The sequence below is a fragment of the Equus caballus genome, chromosome 4 (genome assembly GCF_041296265.1).
Source record: "Equus caballus isolate H_3958 breed thoroughbred chromosome 4, TB-T2T, whole genome shotgun sequence".
NCBI lineage: Eukaryota > Metazoa > Chordata > Mammalia > Perissodactyla > Equidae > Equus > Equus caballus.
Window position 1 is genome coordinate 14,999,051 of NC_091687.1, and position 19,693 is coordinate 15,018,743.

At 52.7% G+C, this 19,693-nt stretch overlaps 1 protein-coding gene across 1 annotated transcript; it reads left to right on the plus strand.

Moving 5' to 3' along the window:
• Positions 1–6,640: 6,640 nt before the first annotated feature.
• YKT6 (YKT6 v-SNARE homolog) lies at positions 6,641–18,064 on the plus strand. Its single transcript, XM_001495859.6, has 7 exons — positions 6,641–6,967; positions 9,451–9,533; positions 11,320–11,420; positions 12,681–12,785; positions 13,094–13,159; positions 15,225–15,326; positions 16,212–18,064. Exons 1-7 carry the CDS (start codon positions 6,864–6,866, stop codon positions 16,245–16,247), a joined length of 597 nt encoding a protein of 198 aa, XP_001495909.1. The 5' UTR covers positions 6,641–6,863; the 3' UTR covers positions 16,248–18,064.
• The last annotated feature ends 1,629 nt before the right edge of the window (positions 18,065–19,693 follow it).

A 19,693-nucleotide genomic window follows, 5' to 3' on the forward strand; every position in this document is an offset into this window, starting at 1 on the left:
GTCCTCTCCCGTCCTGTGGCTGGGGGACAGCTTTTGAGTCATTAGGCCTCAGGTGACTGTGTTCCTCTCACACCCCAACCTGCTTCCGCGGCGCCCAACACTTCCTGCTCCGACCAGGTGTGAGTGGGGACTTTTCTTGCCAGGGCCTCTGTGCTCCTGCAAGGTCCCATGCTGCCATGGCAACCAGGAGCAGTCCTCTGCGCTCACGCCCTCCACCCTCAGCGTGACTGACCATCCTGTCATTAGAGCTGCCATGCAGAAAACTGGGGCTGATGGCAAAAGGCCTCCATCCCCATCTCCATAGCGACAGCCCAATCGTCTTGTCACTGCAGACTTTGCCACCTGTCCAGTTCCCAGGGCAGGGTCACAAGGTCTTCCAAACTCACATTCTAAGGAGCAGAGGCTCCCGTGAGTCTGGGAACCAGAGGAGAGGGAGCAGACAGCTTGGCCACTGGCAATGCCGCACGTGCCCGGACCACCCTCAAGCTTTGTCACTGCCTTCTCTGCCTACTGTCTTGAAACCTGAGCTGAATAGCGGGCCCAGCCAGAGCAGAGGCCCGCAGACCTGGGTCCTCACCTCAGGAAGCAGGCACACCCACTCACACCCGCAAGTGTGAAGACCCTGGGAACGGAGCAGCAGGCCAGGGTGCTGGAGCTGACTCTGCTCAGGGGAGCCACTTAACCATCTGGAGCAAAATGTGGGAGCCCAAAAAGGATCTTGACGGTGTTTCTGGCCCAAGACTGTGAGGTCTGGTGTGTATTTTATACTCACAGTGCTTCTCAATTAGGACCAGCCACACTGCAAGTACACAATGTGGCTGGTGGCTGCGTATTGGAAAGTTTTAAGATGTGAAGCTTTCTGCCCGTGCCTCTTGGGGTGTAGCTGCTGTCGAGAATGGGCTCCCCACCAGGGGAGATGCCATGACTTGTGACTCAGGCTGCAGGCTCTGGCCCCTTTTGTTTAGTGTCGTCCTTTCTGGCGCACGGGACGAGGACAGGAAGGGGCACCTTTTGGTGCTCTTTCTTTTGCTGTTTGTGTCAGTAGCAAATTGTCTGAATGTAAAAGTGGCCTTTGGTACCCTGCTAGCCTTGGCCTCGGCTCTGCCTGTGTGCTGGACACCTCTCTGTCCATTCCTCCGCTGATTCCACACTCTTTGTTTGTGTAACTTTAGTTTTTTGATATCTGATGAGGCAAGCATCTCTTCTTTTTTTCTACAAAATGTTCTTTACCAAGAGCCTTTTATCTTTCATATAAACCTTAGAATCTACTCATCCCATTCCACAAAATAATGGTGTGGATAATTTTGTTGGAAATGCATTGAATTTGGGGAGTCATTTCAGGGAACCGACATCTCTATAACGTCAAGTTTTCTGATTCAGAAATATGGTGCATGTGGGTCCACCCTTACGTCCTTCAGGCGAAATTGTCATTATAACCAATATTGATTAAAACATTTACAGTTCACAAAGTACTTACTTTTGCCTTCATTCTGTCATTTGATCAGACAATCTGGGGCAGCGGGCAGGGTGGTATCATCATCGCCACCTTCTGATGAGGCCGTTGGGGCCGGGGAGGTGGAAAGATGGGCTGAGGTGGCCTGCGATGCTCACAGGTTTCTTTGCCACAGCCTCGTGCTAAGGACAGGGGCTGAGGCAGTCTCGCACGTGGAAGTTGCAGGTTCCACCCCATAGCCTTGCCCTCTGTGGCCACAGTTGACTGGAATGTCACCTGATCCGAGGGCAGCCACACCACACACTGGCCAGGGCCTTGCGGGTGGCCTCACAGGAGATATTTACTCGACAGGGACTACTTGAAACCGTGGGTGGGTTTGTAGGGGACCTCAAGTGGCAGAATGCACTCCAGCTCTCCCAAAGGCAAGTCCTGCCTCTTCCTCCAGGGTAAGGCAGGCTGCAGTACATTCCTGGCTGAAGAGTCTGGGGAGCACGGGCCGGGGGCTCTCCAGGACTCCTCTTGCTGTGTTTCCCGCCATTTGGGAACACTTGTGCTTCAGCTCCTCATCCTGCTGGGCCCCCTCATGGCTGATGGATTGTGCCCCTCCCCAGGGTCCACCTGCCCGCCCTGGGTGCATCTCCTACTCCTGCCCTCTGTCTTTGTGTCATCCTAGTGGAAGATTTGCCAGGGAGTTCATATGAACATATGTATTCAATATTTTTTGTTAACCAGAATTTTGTGTTGACACTGTTTGGGGTTCACTGACCATCTTAATCTGGAAACCCCATTGCTTCCCTCAAGGGTCAAACACAGTCTTAGGCACTGTTCTGATTGGACCGCTTACTGCACAGTCAGCAGATGGCCTGCACTGATGGGCTGAGGCCTGAGTCATGTGCCTTTCTTTAACCAATTGCTTGTGTTGATTGGCTCAGAATTCTGGATGCCCAGGTGAGAACAGGGGGGCCCTGGAGGGGGGTATGTGGCAGGAATCAGAGGGGGCTCAGCAGGGTGCATTCAGGGGGTGCTCAGAGAAGAAACTCAGAGGGGGCCGGGGGGTGGGGCTCAGTGAGGAGCTTGTGGGCTAGTGGGGAGGGGGTCTCAGGTGGTGCCTGGTGTGGTGGACTGGCGAGCTCAGGGAGGGGGAATGCTTGGGGTGGGGCTCAGCATCCTCTCGAACACCCGAGAGCATTCAGATTCTTTAGGATGACTTTTCCTTTGTGATGACTCCCATCCAGCTTTCTGTTTTTGGGGTCCTGGGGACTGGGCCGCCATGGGACCCAAACTCCTCTTTGGTGATGGCCAGCCCCAACCCTCTCGCAGAGCCTGTGCCTGCCCTCCTGCCCCACTTTCTCTTCTGCAGACTTTCTCCTACTTCCTGTGCGGGGCAGCCCCACAGTTGTCAAGGTGACATCCCCATGTCATGCCCCTTGCCTAAATGACCCTGTGTCCAGCATGGGCTACACTGCCTCCCAGCCCCGGAGCTGGAGAGGGGTGGTCTCCTAGTACAAATACTGCTTCTGAGAAGCCCCCGCACAGGAGGTAGTTCTGAGGGCGCCTGTCTCACCATTTCCGAGAGCTCCCAGCTGGCTCGCCTGCCCACGCCTGTCTTCCTTGGATGTGATTCCCGTCCTTCCCACTGCTTCCGGGTGAACCTTCTCATAGTCTACTCCTGTCCTCTCCTGCTCTGACATCTCCTATTCCCTCACGTCTGTGTCTATCTTCCTTGTGGCCTGGAGAAGCCGATGGGAGCCAAGGATGCCTGGGTGAGGTAGTGAGCAGCATTTCTGGAGGCTGGTCTGCTGACTGATGGCATCAAGTGTCTGCTCCTCAGGCTCGCTGAACTGCTGACGAGGGACAGGAGAGGAAAAATTCTCCTCTGCCCTCTTTGGGTCTCTAGCTGGGCCTATGAATTAAACTGACATTAAAAGAAGAAAAGGATGCAAGTTTGATTAAAATTTTTACATGTACATAGAAGCCTTCACAAGAGAATGAAGACCCCAAGAAGTGACCAGAGCAGAAAGCTTTTAGACAAAGAAACAAATTTGTGAAGAATTGACAAGACAAAGGGGTTTGGGTTAGGGAGAGTAAATTGCTAAGAAGGGACTAGAAGATGAGGGTTGGTTTAACGAGGTTTATTTGTACCCATTCTTCTTGGCCTCCATTCATCTCTGGTGATGAGAAGTTTTCCTTCCTCCTGGTAGAGAGAGGGTACCCTTCACATGGGAGTTTAATCTCCTGCTTTCAGGAATAAAATGGAGGATCAGAGTTCCCTCTTGCACCTACTGTTTCTCAATTGCTTTAACTCAAAATAATCAATACATCAAAGAGACGTATTTAGGGGTGACATGCTTTGAACGCCTTTGGAGACCTGACCACATCACTGGCCCCTTTCCTGTGTCATCTGTGGAGACTCATGTTGCATTTACAGTGAAAACAGCCCTGCTGCCCTGGCCTTAGCTGACTGGACAAGGGGGCGTGAGGGGGAGGCTCCTGCGTGGCAAGGATGCCTCTGGGCTGGGCCTCCTCGGATATGCCCCTTGGCCAGCTTTTACTCAGCTTCCTGTGGGGTTCCGCTGTCCAGCCAAACCGACACCTCATGTGAGCTGAACATGGCCTCGAGGGTGGGTAGGCGCATGCGCAGGAGGGGTGAGCTTACAGGGCCTAGGCCTTTTCTCACGGGCCACGTTGCTCCAGTTCCATCAGCAGAAGAGCTTTTCTTCTTGGGCCCAACACACAAAGGGAAGCCTGGACTCCCAGAGCTGCACCCCCCACACTCCTGTGGATGCTGCCTGCGTAACATCGGTGCCTCTTCCCTGCAGCCTTTTCTATCCCCAAAATTTCGGACTGACAGAATAGTTCCAAGAACAGTACAAAGAACTCCTGGATACACTTCATCCTGACTCCTTAAATCTAGTTGCCATATTTGCTTTATCCTTCATCTATCTATAGATGTAGAGATAGAGAGATAAAGAGAAGTCTGAGCATTTAAGAGTAAGTTGCAGACGTGATGTCCCTTTACCCCTAAATACTTGTGTGTATTTCCTAAAAACAAAGAATTCTCTTCCATAACCACAAGGCAATGATCAAAATCCGGAAATTAAAACAGATACAATACGGTTCTCTAATCTGTAGACCTTATTCAGATTTCAGCCTACAGTCTGCAGAACGCCTTTAACCCACTACGATCTCCCTCCCTTTTTGTCACGAATGATAGCAATATACATAATCATCATTGTTGTTACTTATTAAACATCTCCTGTGACTAGAACTTGGAATAAAATGCCTTATCATTCCCAGCAATATGCCTATGGAAAGGGTCTTTTCTAGTTTTACAGAAGAGAGAGACTCAGAGAAGTTAACAGTTTGTTCGCTTTTGTGGTTTTGTGGTTTGTGGCAGTGCTGGGACTGAATCCAAGTTGGGTGGCAGCTGGGGTGATGGAGTGGAAGGTGGGTCTTGCTTTTCAGTAAGACGGATGGATGAGCTTGGGGAATTCGCAACCACATAGACCGAGCGTGGCTTCCTGGGGCAATGGAGACTGAGCAAGGCCAGAGAGGGGGAGAGCTGCCAGGAGTGGAGCTGGGCTGTGAGCGAGTTTGTTACGCGTTTTAGTGTGGACATGTGTACCTTATTAGTGATTTCCTTAACCTGAATCTCAGTTTCTATGTCCGTAAGGCGGTAATAATGTCTTCCTGTTTTTGTGAGGATTAAATGACGTAACACATGGAAAGTGCTTGGTGCAAGGGAAACTTCAGGACAACTACTATTATGTGTCAAGTGAATACATTTAAGTCTGTTCCAACTAGCACTGTCCTCCCCGTCCTTTTGTTACAACTTTCCAGTGACAAAGGAAAAGGACTCCTGGGATTTTCTTCAGAAACCGCTCTCGCCTGCCCCCTATAGGGCAACTGTGTCAGTGCAACCGAGACTGAGCTGCACTGACCGCTCCCAGGCATCTTGTGACACTGCCTGGCACACTAGTGTGCCCACATAGCTGGCCTGACATTGGCCAATGACTGTTCTTGAGGTTTAGTTCCAAAAAGGAGTGGATGTGGAAAAGCCCTTTCCACCGTCTGTGCTCAGATATACCCAGGGAAGAGAGTTGGTGAGGAAGGCGCTGAGTGAAAGGGCGGGTGGTGGGAACTTCCTTCAGCCACAGTAATACTTAGAGCGATGGTTCTCTAAACCGCTGCTCCCCAGGGCATATTGGCAATGACCAGAGATTTTTGGTTGGGTAGGGTGTTACTGACATCTAGTGGGTACAAGGCCTGAGATGCCGCCTACAATGCATGGTTAGCCCCCAGCAACAAAGAATTATCCCACCCAAAACATCAATAGTGCTGAGGTAGAGAAATTCTGATTTAGAGTAATATTTAGAGTGATCCTGTTGGTTTTTCAAATACACCATCCCTTTCCCATCATCTCAGATCTGTCTGCTTCTAGCGTGATAGTGTAACTTTACCGCCAACTTCCAAAGACAGAGGTCCTTATATGTGTGCGTCCTGCAAGATCCTGATTACGTGATGCCATTTAATAAACAAGAAACAAGCACGATGTGGTACCTGTAGAGAACCGTGCCTCATCCATCCCTATCCATTGATCAAGCATTATTTCAATCTCAAGCAAAATGAGGTTTTCCAAGTCACTGTGCATCAAGCTGCTCCCTCAGTGTGGAGCTGAAATTCTGCCCCTTCTGAGGTGAAGCGCCTCTGCTGCCACTCTGGGAGGTCAGCAGCTGGCCTCCTAAATCAGTGCTTAGACAGTTGGTTTCACAGGGTGGGCAGGCCCGAGCCTTCACCCCTGTCGGCTTGTGCTGAGGGGTCCTGTGTGACCAGGAATTCGCTCCCACAGGGCAGGAGGAAGGCCTGAGACATCGATCATCCGAAAATGAGAGGCATGCCTTCACATCCCAAAGGAGCCTCTAGAAGAATAGGTCCCTGCCCTTCACTCAAAAGATCTGATTTACAAAACACTCGCCAAGAAGGCAGTTCGCCCATAAATCAAAGCCCCTCGTGTCGGGTTTTCAAAGCACTGGAGTGAGGGTGCTATTTGCGTCTCACTGCACGGAGCGAGGCCCCGGGAAAGAGCGGGACACCTCCACACGCCCCAGTAACCCTGGAGGATTCCCGACGGCCCAGAGGGGCGGGGCCGAGAGCACGCTCACGCTCAGCGCCCCGCCCCTCGCCTGCGTGTTTCCAGCCCCTCCTTTCTGCATCCGGGGCACGAAAACCCTCTGTTAAGCTCTCAGGAGGCGGCCCTGGCCGGAACCGGAAGTAGACCCCGAGCCGGGAGGAGGGAGCCGGGAGGAGGAAGCCGGCGTCCGACCCGTCAGCAGCCGGCGGCGGTCCGAGGGGCGGCGGCCGCGCTGCTCCTTGCGAGCCGGTCCGGCGGCCGGCCCGAAGGCGCGGCGCCATGAAGCTCTACAGCCTGAGCGTCCTCTACAAAGGCGAGCCGAAGGCGGTGCTGCTCAAAGCCGCGTACGACGTGTCCTCCTTCAGCTTCTTCCAGAGGTCCAGGTGAGTGGGCCCGGGCAAGCGGCGCCGTGGCGCCCGGGCGCGGAGGCCTCAGGGTCAGGATCCTGTCGGGTCGGGTCGGGTCGGTCGGGTCGGGGGAGGCCCGGGATCAGAGGAGAGTCCAGTTCGAGGGGGGCCCGGGATCACAGGAGGGTCGGGGTTGGGTCCGGGGAGGCCCGGGCTCGGCCTCCACCCTGGCGGTGGCCTCGTCCTCGGTGTGCGCGCGGTACCTCTGAGGAATTATTCTCCTTTCGCTCGAAAAAAGGTTTACACCATTCTAGAACATACTCCCGTACTCACCGTTTTTCAAATTTATGTGGTATAAAAATTATAAGAGGACTTGGAAAAAGTGCACATTTCGCAGGTTCACGCCCGTAAGTTCTAAACTAGTAGGTTAAGGCCCGGAAGTCTTTGTTTTAAACCAACGCCTCCCACCTAGTGATTCTGCCCCAGGCAGCTTAGGTGCAACACCTCGAGAGCCCTGTATGTATTATCTGGTCGGGCTTTCCAGCAATTCGGTGTGAGAGATGTGGATAGACTCTCCGTTTGATGGATGAAGTCACTGAGGCCCCCCAAAATTATGCTACAACTAGCCAGGACTCGAACCCAAATTGTGTGCTTTTTATGTTTGGGCTCTAGTGATACAAAAGAATTCTATCCTGAAGATTTAGAAGGAAGCATGGGATTTGCAGGGCTTACGTGCTTTTAAACATTTCTGGGGCACTATAATTTCAGGAAAGTGTGTGTTAGAAGTACCACAGATGCTTCCAGCCCATTCGTGGGGGTCTGGGGGCCAGGGTGGCTCAGGCACAAAGAAGGACCCTACAGAGTCAGTGTCTGGTCACCCAGTCTCCAGGTCTGGGGTGATCTGGATTCTGTTCATTGCTTCAATGCAGTGATTTTGTTCTTGATGAACAAAACAAAGTGGTTTGCTGGCAGGATCTAAAAGAATTCCTGTTGTTATTTTGTTGAAATTTTCTGCTTCTTTTGGGTCTTTTTTGATACTTAGCATTCTTTACCATCGCCTCTAGTTTCTGCTCTGTGTTGCTGCTTTCCTGTGATGGAACTTTTGGTGCCACCTTGGCTGACTCTGATTCTTTTCTTTTTCACTGCCCATGTATACCAAAGATCCCCAGAGATTTCACTGTCGGACTTGCACCTCCCTAGTTTGGGACACTCATGCCAGTTTCTGATGATTAACACGACTGCAATACTATAGGGAAATCTCTACTTGCCTCTCTTAAAACAATGTGTCTTCCAGCTGAGCTTATTGTTTTCCTCATAAGGCCTCCTCACTTCCAACCTTCCTGCCTCGTGATTACAAGACCCCGAGCTTGAAACCTTCGAATGGTTTCCCAGCTTTTCTGGCCCTTGTTTGCAGCCTCTCACATGAATCGATCTTTCCTTTGTCTAATTACAGTCCTACTCTAAGCTCTGTTTCTTTTTCGTTTTACTACATGGGTTTCCTTATTCGGAGTCTTTTTCTCTAAGGGATTATTCTGACCATAATCACACTATCAAGATAATGGTAGCTAGTAATACTGTGCACCGGGCATGTGCTAAGTGCTTTACACAAAGTAAGTCATTTAACCATCACAAGGAATCTTGGTTTAAAAGAGGAGGCCCAGTGCAGTAAGGAACTTGCCTGAGTCACACATCTCTTAAGTGGTGGAGCTAGGATCCTAGCCGGGGGCAGTCCACTCCAGAGTCGGGTCTTCACTCGTCTTCTCTGGCTCTCAGCGCAGTGTCAGAAGTTTACAGATCTGCAGGACCCCAGCTCTGGACTCCGAGTCAGGATCCTGCCCTGATGGCTCTGTGGCATTCCCAGTCGGAAGCTTCTTTGTCAGCCCCTGGCTGAACCGGTGTCACCTGTGACTATTCCTTCTGGCCAGGTCTCTCTGTTGAGCCCATGAATCTCTTCCTCCCTCTCAGTCTTTGTACAAGCCGTCCGCCATTTCCTTGTCTTGGCTGAGCTGTTGCCCTCCATTCCTTCCCGAGTGCCCTGGGCGCGTACCATGGAAGAGGCCCAGCATTCACTGCGAATTTGTGTCGCATTGCAGTGTTCAGCCTGTGGCTCAGCCATCACTGGCTGTTCATCTGCCCCTTGTGTTTTTCCAGTGTAGTTTTTATTTGCCCTGCATCTTGGACTTTGAGAACAGGAGCTGGCTTCTACTTTTCCATTGTGTCCCAAATCATAGTCTGACCAAAATGTTAAGTTGACTGTAGCTGTAGAAAACTCCCCAGAAGTCTGGAAGTGGGCCGTGGGTGAGCTAGGTAGCAAACAGATGTGGTTGGAATGGTCGTGGTGATTTGTAATTGTCTGTATTTGTGTTCATTTGCAAAGCGTTTCTTATTTGTTACTAAGGTTGGGAGGGAAAGGAATGAAGCCAGTAAGCAATTTCTCCTTAGTGTATAAGCTCAGAGGTCATTTTGCATTGTTTGGGGACAAGGTGACGGGAACAGGTAATGTGTGTTGTGTTTCTTAGTGTTCAGGAATTCATGACCTTCACAAGTCAACTGATTGTGGAGCGCTCAGCGAAAGGCAGCAGAGCTTCTGTCAAAGAACAAGGTAAGTGGACCTGCCAACTTGGGAGTTGTGTCCTGGCCCTGCTGCCACACCTCAGGCAGCTGGCAGCTTTCTCAACTCGGGCTGTCGCCTGTGATGGAAAGGGCTCCCAGGACTCCACTCCTGTGCTCCCTTGTTCTCTCCTCCCTCCGCCTCCTCCTCTTTATGCAAAATTCTGTGCCCCGTGCGCTCTAAGCTGCCTACTGAAGATGGCCCCCGCAGCTTGGACTCACTTAAGATTACGGTCTGACTCTCCTGGAGCGATGAGCAGCCTCTCTTCTGTCCCTCTCTTCCTCTCCAGAGCTGTAGACATCTCAGAAAAGGATTTCCAGCTGGCCCTGCTGAGGCAACACTGCATTCTGTGCTACTTTGATTTTTGACTAGGAATCTAAAAGCTCATTTTTTACTCTTGAGCATTATTTTTTCTTCATAATTCAGCTTTCCTGTCAGAATTTTTAGGCATTTATTTTATAGAGGCCGGTGTTACACAGACAGATCAGGGAAGGTGCATGTGAGCTTCTTCAGGCAGAAAGAAGGACCGTCACACGTGGCGCTGACATTGGGTCGCGCAGTGTGGGGGTACCGTGTCGATGGTGCAGGCAGGATCCAGTGTATGTGTTCTGGGTGGGATCCCTGTGTTGTTCACATCCGGAAGTCAGATTGGATTGTGAACATTTCAGTATTTTCAGTTCTCAGGTTGTGTCTGCCTTCCCAACTTTGTTACTTAAAAGACGTTTCCTCAGACACTGACCGCTTCTCAGGTTGTGTACAGTGTGTACTTTGACTCCATGTTTGAATCTTATTTGGGAACGTAGACAAAGTGGAGGGTGTCAGTGATGATCCCCCGTCCCTCTCCTCGTCCCTGCTCTCATTTATCTCTGCCCTTTTCTGATTTCAGGGGCTCACGGTCTCTCTCCGCTTTAATTTGTTTTTCCTTGTTTAGCGTTGGAATCTTCTGGGTGAGAGTCTTAAGGATAAGAAGGTTCTTATTCGTCAGCTGTAGTCCTTACATTCCGTTTACCTCAGGGATATGGTTAGCGACATCATTTCTGAATGCTTTCAGAGTGATGAAAACTAACCCCATGGATTGTGACTGTTTTGCAGAAGCCCTTGTACAGTGTGTACCTTTTGATAGTTTGATGGCTCCAGCATAGTAATACTGGAGACCTCAGCCAGCAGTGGCTAATTTTTTTCTAGATGGGCCTTCTCTCTCCTCCCCGCCGACCCCCATGGCACCCCACAGAACGCAGCAGGCCAGGCAGGTTTGCTGTAATAAGGAAGCCTGAGGCCCAGAGAAGTAATTTCCTCACTTGGGGCCACGCTTGCGGGTTTTTTAAGAAAGTGGAGGCTGCTTGGCTTGTCCAGGGTTCCCTCAGTCTGGGAATAGAGCAGAGCTTCAGAGGGCTGCCGAGACTGTCCCTGAGCCACAGTTAAGCCTCACCTGGAGCTCAAGGATATGACTTGGAAAGGCACCTGGGGCTTGTTTCCTGGGAGGTGTTCTGCACCACAGGCGGCTCCTCTAGACCCTGGCTTGCACACTGGGCCTCTGGGTGTGTACCCGTCCTGGAGCAGGTGTTGGGCATGTTGACGGCAAAGCTCCCATGGCCACTGTCCTCTGTGAGTTCCGTTGAGCTGTGCTGCAGAGCCCCTCCACAAACCTTGCTCAGGCTGGCTTCGTTGACCCAAAAGACAGGAGCCCAGCATTGGGATGCTTTGACTGAGCTGGGGAGTGAAAAAGTCTTAAAGTCCTCATGTCACTGTCCGTGTGTCTGACCTCTTATCTCCTTAGAATATCTGTGCCATGTTTACGTGCGAAACGACAGTCTTGCAGGAGTGGTCATTGCTGACAGTGAATATCCATCCCGGGTGGCTTTTACCTTGCTGGAGAAGGTGAGTTTGCAGTTTGTCTGGACCAGACTTGGGTGGATGAGTGTGGACTGGGGCCAGGGATGGTGACAGTGCCTGAGGTATCAGGGATGGAATAGTGTGTCCAAAATCAACTCGTTTTCAGCTCTTCTCCTTATCCTACCAAGAGACAGTCTGGCATTCCTCCCAGGTTCCCTCCCTGATGCTGATTTCTGCCCCTTGTCCCACCTGTGTCCAGGCTAGTGTCCCTGATGCCACCTTGACTCTCCCCGTCTGCCACAGAATCACAGCATCTCTCCTCCTGGGATAGGGCCCTCAGGTCAGCTCTGGCTGTGTTGCTGCCCCAGGGCTCCCCTCCAGCTGCCTCTCTTCCTGCCTCCACCCTCAATAGCCATGACTTTCGGTTCCTTCTCAGCCACACCAGACTCCATGTTCTGCCCTGTGACCCACCTCCCCTCCGCAAGGCCATCTCTGCAGACACTTCTGTGCTTCTGCTCACAGAGTCCGCTTCCTGACCCATCCGTTGGTTGTAGTAGCTCCCTCCCCTGATGGAGCTGGCACCACCACAGGGCTTAGCACCTCTACCTCCATGTTCTTCAGGTTCTTTGAGAGGTGCTAATTACAAATTCCTGGAAGACATTGGCTTCATCTTGTCCCCCAAAACACTAACATACTTATAAGCACATGAAATCTGTTGGTTGCTTAAATTTGAAGGACCTAATTCTTCCCTACCTTTTTTTTTTTTTTTTTTTTGGTAAGGAAGATTGTCACTGAGCTGTGCCAGTGTGTCACAACATCTATGCCAGTATTCCTCTATTTTGTGTGTGGTACACTGCCACACCATGGCTTGATGAGCTGTGTATAGGTCTGTGCCTAGGATCCAAACCAATGAACCCCAGGCCACTGAAGCAGAGCACATGAATTTAACCACTGACCACCAGGCAAGGGCCTAATTCCCTTTCTGAAGAATTGTTTTGGAAAATTAGAGGGCCAGTACTCTTTTTCCTGGAAATTCATAACCTGATAAAGGTGGAAATCTAGTTTATAATCCTAATACTTTTATCATTAGCCAGATGAGGTTCATCTCAGGCTGGGCATACTTCATGTTTAAATCCCAGAATATTTAGGAAGGAGGAACTTGAGCCTAGATTTTCCCCTTGCCATTAGCCTCCGTCCTCTTCCCTCCTCCCTGGGCCCCTCTTTTGGGTAAGGCCTTGGGTCACACCCTGTTGCAGTGGGCGCCAGTGAGGGCGATGGCAGGTATTGAGCTCCCTTGTCTTGCAGGTTCTGGACGAATTCTCCAAGCAGGTCGACAAGGTAGAGTGGCCAGTTGGATCCCCTGCTACTATCCACTATGCAGCCCTGGATGGTCACCTCAGTAGATACCAGGTAGGGAGCCTTGTGTACAGACCACGTGGCCCAGAACCGTGTGAAATGGAAAAGCCAGTAGTTGTGGTAGTTGTGGTTCTGGGTGACTTCCTGACAGCCTTGAGGTCAACATGCGTTTGGAAAATACAGGGACCCACATTAAGGCCAGGAACCTGAGCTCCTAGGCAGGCTTTCGTTTCTCTGGTGCATGTTTGAACAGCCCATAGTTTTTAACTTGGAAAGGTGTGTTTGGCTCACTCAGGTTTGAGCTTTGTTTCTAGGTGGTCACTCTAGTCTTGACATTGTTCTTATTTTTGGCTTTTTCCTAGAACCCCCGAGAAGCTGACCCCATGAGTAAAGTACAGGCTGAACTGGATGAGACCAAGATCATTCTGGTAAGCAAGAAGGTGGGAGGGCAAGGCCGCAAGCTGAGGGCAGAAAGATTGGCCAGCGATCACGCACGCAGTCCATACTTGTTTTAATCATAGCTGAAACACTTTGCTGAAAGTGGTAGTTGCCCACCCCTCCCCATGCATCAGAGGCTTCAAAGCCAGACTCACTGAGACAGCTCCCTGTCTGTCCTGCACCGCATCTTGGGTAATGGCCCCCATTCTACTAGGGGCTCAGCTGGGAACCAGCGTGGCCCTTGTTCCCCACTCCACTCCCTGTCTGGGCAGTTCCTCGGTTCAGACGGTCTGAGCTCTGGTACTGCCTCCTCACCACCAGCGCCTGCCTTAGCTTGTCTCAGAGCCCAGTAGGTGCCTCACTTGCAGGGTCTGGGTCACAGCGGGCGGACTGAAACGCAGGCCCCTTCTGGAAGAGCGAGACCCGTGCATTTTTGTCTGAGATCTCCTGGTTTGTAACTGCTACTTCAACTTTTTTTTTTAACTAAGCTACCTTTGGCACCCGAGCAGCATCTGTTTTCACCTCAGGTTTGGCCTCTGCCTAACTTCTGCCCACTCCAGTCTGTCCACCAGACAGTAGCCATTGATCCGTTACTCTTCTGCTTCAGGTCTTTCAGCAGCTCTCACATGAGGTTCAAGATCAAGAGCAGACTCCCTGACAGTCTCAGGACTGGGCCCTGTCCCTGCCCAGACCTGCCCAGCTCCCACGCTAGCATCCCCCGCTCAGGCCTCCCACGTACTTGGAGGCTACACCAGGCCCTTTCTGAATGTCACTGTATTGTCACTACTTGTTTGTCTGTCTTCCTGACACGTTTATATGAGCTCCCAGGACTGGGAGCTTGTCTTATCTCTACATCCCTGCTCACAGTACAACAGCTAGCTTATACCACTGCCCAGCGATTAATGGGCCCTATGTGAGAGCATATAAAGCCCAGAAAAGATGCCCAGAAAAAAACCCTGCCCCAAATATGAAACTCTTGTCAACACTGGCTCAGTTTTCACGCACATTGGTGTCTCCTGGAGTTGAACTCTGGTCTGGGGCGGGACCCAGGAGGCTGTGTCTATAAAGAGCATCCCAGGGGCTCCAGACATAGGTCTTCTGGCCCATGCTTTGAGTACTGTGGTGTTGGGGCTTTGGGATGACAGTCAGCTGTCGAAGTCTCAGGTGTCTCTCTGTCTCTCACGTTTCCCCACGCTTTCTAACCAAGCCCCATCTCTTCCTCTGCTGTGTCAGCATCTGAGGCTGTGAGCACACAGTGGGGGGACCCCCATGCGCTATCCTAGCTTCTCTTTCCACTGCAGAGAGCAGACGGGTCACGTCCCCCAGCCCTGTTCTGGCTGCATCTGGATTACTGGTCACACTACTTCTCATCCCATCTTAATCCAGTTAACTTTTATGGTGGAAATCTGAGTTGCTCTGCTGTGTGTGGAGATAAAGGAGACTCTTGTTCATTGCTCATTCTGTGCCATCTCAGGCGCACATTTAGGTTCATGCTCCTTGCTCTGAAGAAGCCTCTGGGGGCCCTGCAGCTTCTGCAGCAGTGGCCGTCTAGGGTGGAAGCCAGCCAGCCACTTCCTGATGACCTTGGCAGTGGGGCCGCGGGGTCTTCTGAGGGCTTCCATCCCGTCTCACCCCTTCACAAGGGTCTGCGTGCATGCTCCTCCTCTCTAAGCACATAGATGCTCCTGCAGGTTTGGTAGTGACGGCGTTTCAGCTCAGTGCCCCGTTTCAGCTCTAGGGATGGGGAGAGGTTCTGGCCGATGGGAATATATGTGTACAAACGCAGATAGAAGTATTCTCTTCTAGAACGTGGTTATCTACGCCTGTGCAGTGGAGAAGTCTTTGGGAAGTGCTCTGTCCCAGTTAGAACCTTCTAGATTCCACAGGAAGGTCACTAGGTCCTGTTGCATCCACAAGTCTGGGACACTGTGTCTTGATGCTCACGTATGGGGGAGGAGCCCAAAGGAAGTGCTGTCTGTGATTGAACTTCGCAAGGGGCTCATGTCAGCTCACTTTGTGAACAAAGCGTTCTTTTTCCTTTTACCTTTTCCCCAGCACAACACCATGGAGTCTTTGTTAGAGCGAGGCGAGAAGCTAGATGACCTGGTGTCCAAATCGGAAGTGCTGGGAACACAGTCTAAAGCCTTCTATAAAACGGTGAGTACCGGCCGGCTGCTCCGGGCACCCCTCCAGAGAGCTGTAGAGCCTGCTCGTCCCCTGTGCCCTCTCCACTGAACAGTCTGCGAACCGTCGGTGACAAGCGGTGAGAGCAGAAGAGGGGGCTCGGGCCCTGCTGGAGGGAAAGCAAGCAGAGGCTTTGTGCCCCCTGCTGCTAGGCTCCCCCCAGGGGACAGAAGCTTGGTTCAGGTTCTGGTCCCTGGGACTTCACCTCATTCCTGCCGTCTGCTCAGAAAGATTCCTAGAGAGGTTCTTGTGCCTCTGGTTCATTTCCCTGTGACAGAAGCATTGTGCCTTTTGGACAGTGGTGGGCTGAGTTTACTTGGTCTGTCCACACGTTTGCTTTCCTGTGGGCCTTGGAGGGAGATGGCCAGTGGGGTTAGGGGTATCTGAACAGGTAGTGAGAGAGAAGGTAATGGGCCCCACGAGCCAAGTGGGAACCTCTCTGTTCTCTAAAGACATACTCAATAAGAAACACCCACCCTGGGGTCAGCATCATGGGGAGACAAGGGCAGAGCAAAGTCAGGCACTCAGCCAGTCCGCCTTACACTGCATTCTCTTTGTACCTGGCTTAACAGCGGCGATTTTACTCGCTCTTGACAGTGTTAATGGGGTATGGACAAAATGATCTTGGGGGTGTGAACTGATTCAAGACAGCTTCCCTCGAGGCGTTGAGGACAAGTGAGTTGTTTCTCTGTCTCTCCTTCATGGTTCCAGTTCTTCTGTCCAACTCAGTGGTCTGGTTCCTGAAGACCCTAGTAAAGCCACCCCCGTTCCCGTGGAGCGCCCTCTGCTGTGCGTGCTGAGGTTGGGGCTGCTGGCCTTCTCAGCCTCTCTCTTCAGCTTCTCTTTGTTTCTTTCAAGGCCCGGAAACAAAACTCGTGCTGTGCAATCATGTGAGGGCAACCATCGGAGGCCCCTGCCCTGGAACGTCACCGTCATTCACATCAGAACTGCAGCCCCTGGAGACAGAGCTGCCATGGAAAGATCCTCAGTGGGGACAGACTCTCATTTTTCACTTTGGAGCTCCTGGGAGGAGCCGAGGGGTGGTGGAAGGGACCTGGGGGTGGGGAACGTTCAAATTCACATGTCTGGTAATTTTTGAAAAGATAATTTGAGGCCCCCAAAGGTGTATTTTTGGGCCAAATGAAATCATAAACTCTCAGTGACTCCTGTAGATGCTGAAGGGCTCGTCTCGAACACCCTGGGAAGGCCCTGGGCCCCTGACTTTGTGCGAGGACCCCGGGGAGGTCAGAGCCAGCTCTCTGTTGATCCCTCAGTATGCCTTTGGGTTTTATTTGTACATTAACTGTATTAACACTCCAGTAAGTGGGTGTGCACCCTGATAACACACCTGGGACAGCACAGAGCTTGGGCGTGGCTCTCGGGAAAGAGCTGGGGGCTGAGCAGGGCATGGGCCAGTGCTTCAGGGCCAAGGACTTGACCGAGGAGGAGACAGTCATCGGGCTTCACAAATTCTGAGCTGTCGTTTGCATTTCTGCTGAGATTGGCTTCTTCTTGAGGGCAGAGCTCATCTGGCAAGTTCCACAAAGATGTCTGGTGGGTGTTTGAAGGGGGAGGCGGGGAGGCACCTGCCCTGACTTGGAGTTCGGCTTTCAACATCTGGATCACAGCAGTGTGTGCTGCAGTCTCACGATCAGTTTTCATTTGTCTCTGGTGACAAGACTGTCTTGGCAACCACTTGGGGCCTGCGTGTCTTAGCAAGTGGCCACCGTTACTGGGCACCAAGAGAAGGTGCCAGCTGGCCCGAGGACTCCCAACACCATGCTTGTGGTCTGAACCAGCAGCCCCCCAGCCCAACTCCAGTAGGAGCACTGCTGAGCCCCCCAAGCAGCACGAGGCCTATGGCTCTGAGGCCCAGCCCTGGAAACAGGCACGCAGAGCAACCCAGGTGTTGGCCCAGGAGGTTCCGGGCCCCTCTCTGTCTGCCCGGTCCCTCAGGTCTTCCTGCCATGTTCCACAGTGCCTCCTCGTGCCCTGCTGTGCATTCTGAGGACACAAGCTCAAGATGTGCCCTTGGGACCCTGTCCCCACAGAAGCTCCTGCTAGGCTGGCGTCAACTAGTGCAGTCTTGTCCTTGGGGAGCCTTCCTTGAGCATGCTGGTTCTTGCCCTACCCAGGAGGTCCCACTGCCCCAACAGAAGTGCCAGCAGCCCTGAATTCCCTTGCTGGAGCCTGAAGGTGAGATCTGTGTGGCTTCTCAGGATCCCACATCTAACAGGTTTACCTGCCCACTGCCCTTGTGTTCTGGGCACTGCTGGTCAGGATTTGGCCACCCCTAAAGTAGCCTGCCATGTGATTCTTCTACTGCCGTAGAAGCCCCTGGGAGGCACAGAGCTGGCCTGCCCATGGGTGCCTGAGATGGCTGTGGCCTCCCCAACCTCCCCTTGGGAGTGATTGGGCTGCCTCCGACCATCTGACTCTCTTGCCTTGGAGGACGCAAGGGAAGGGGTGGATGTGTGGACTGCGGGGAGGAGGAAGCAGGACCTCAGCACAGTGCGTGTCTGGCTGCCCTTCCAGCTGGGCGGCGAGGGTGGGCCTGGCTCACGCCGTCTGCCTGGCATTTTCCCTCTCCTGTTGTATTCAGATGTTAAATCATTTGGCAAAGAGTGTATTTTAATAACTGCTGCCTAACTTTTCTCTGTGTTCTGTTTGAGAGGTTTCTGTCTGGATAAAGTTGTTTGAAATTCCAGAAATGGTTCTGTGCTTTGTTTCAGCCTCAGGGCCCATTTCATCGGGATCCCTGCCCCTCCCTGCTGTGTACCTGCAGTGCAGGCTCCACGGCACCCTGGGGCAATTCTTGTCCAGGGGAGGCAGCATCTACCTTTTCCCTGTAGGTCCAAACTGGAACCTTCTTTCTTTCAGACCTTTCTAGCAGGATCCAGATGAGGGAGCCCCTGAGTAGAGAGAAGCCCTGCCTGTCCCTGAGTCCTGGGCCCTGGTTCTCACTACAGCCGGGAAACCTGCCTGGGAAGCTGCCTTGCAGCCACAGAGCTGGGCCACACAGATGGAAGCTCCTCAGGAGCCGGGGCCAGGCTCTGCAGGTGTGTGGGAGCATCCTGTGGTCCTCTGGATCCTTGCAGACCGGGGAGGCTCAAGTCTGGTCCTAGTTTAGGAATGACCTCGGTGGCTGGTCAGTAGAAGCTCTGTGAAGACCTCACAGCCTGTTTCATTGCTGGCCCCAGGCCTTGCTTTGAGCTTCCTTGTGACCAGTGAAATCAGAAGCAGCCTTGGGATTTCTGGCTGGACCAAGTGCACCAGGTCACAGGTACCTGAGGCCCAGGGATGTTTGTCAGAGCAGTTGCTATTTCAAAGTGACGAATGAATTAAAAGTCACTGACCTCCCTCTGTCTGTAGCCCTGCATGCTGTCCCACCCCACATGCACCAGGATGGTAATGGCAACATCTCACTGCTGGGCTCAGGATCTGCAGTGGCATGGGGTGGGGTAGCTGTGTCTGCCCAGAGGGAGGCCTGGCCTGGAATGGCTCCTCAGATTACAACCCCAGATACCAGGCAGGACAGACTCCGCACTGGCAGACTGTCCTAGATTCTCTGCCTCAGCTCTGGGATCCGCCGTGGTGCACCCTGGGTCTGGCCCTCCCTCCCACTTGCTGGTCTGAGAGCACATGCCAGGTGCAGCCCATGGACTGAGAAGCTGACGTCAAGGTCCTCCTGGCCTGTGCAGAGGTGTCTGCAACCAGATGCTGAGGCTGGAGGAGGAAGCTGCCCTGTCCTAGTGGACAAGACAGAAGGCCCGAGGTGGCCCCCGGGGAACCATCTTACCTGACGTCATTTGGACCCATGGGGTGGGCGTGTTCGGTGTCTAGGATTGTCTTGAAGCCCAAGTTTCTGTCCTAGCAAAGCACCAGGCATAATGTCCACACAGGCAGTGGCAGGGCCTGGAGGTCAGGCCTGGAGGGGAGGCCATCCATCTCCACATGAGGTTGCATCCAGTGTCCCAGCAGGGCCGCCCAGGCTCTGGGAGGGAGAAGGGCCAAGAGGCCTACAAAAGGGCCAGCGGAGCACAGGTAGGCCCCAGCAGCCCTTGCCCAGCTGGGCCTGAGTGTCTGCGGCCGTGCAGTCAGGCGGCCTTAGGGCCAGACAGCCGTGCAGCCATGTCGGTCAAGTGATCAGGTAGGTCAGATGGCCATGTGGTCAGGGGGCCATGCAGATACGTGGTCATGCAGCCACGCAGTCATCGCTAATAGATTGAGGGTGGGTGTTCCCGCGGGAGGCCTCCGCAGGCTTTGTGTCCCCATGGTATAGGGGTACAGTGGGCACCTGGTTGATGCATCCCTCCTGAGGGACAGGCCAGGGGCACGGA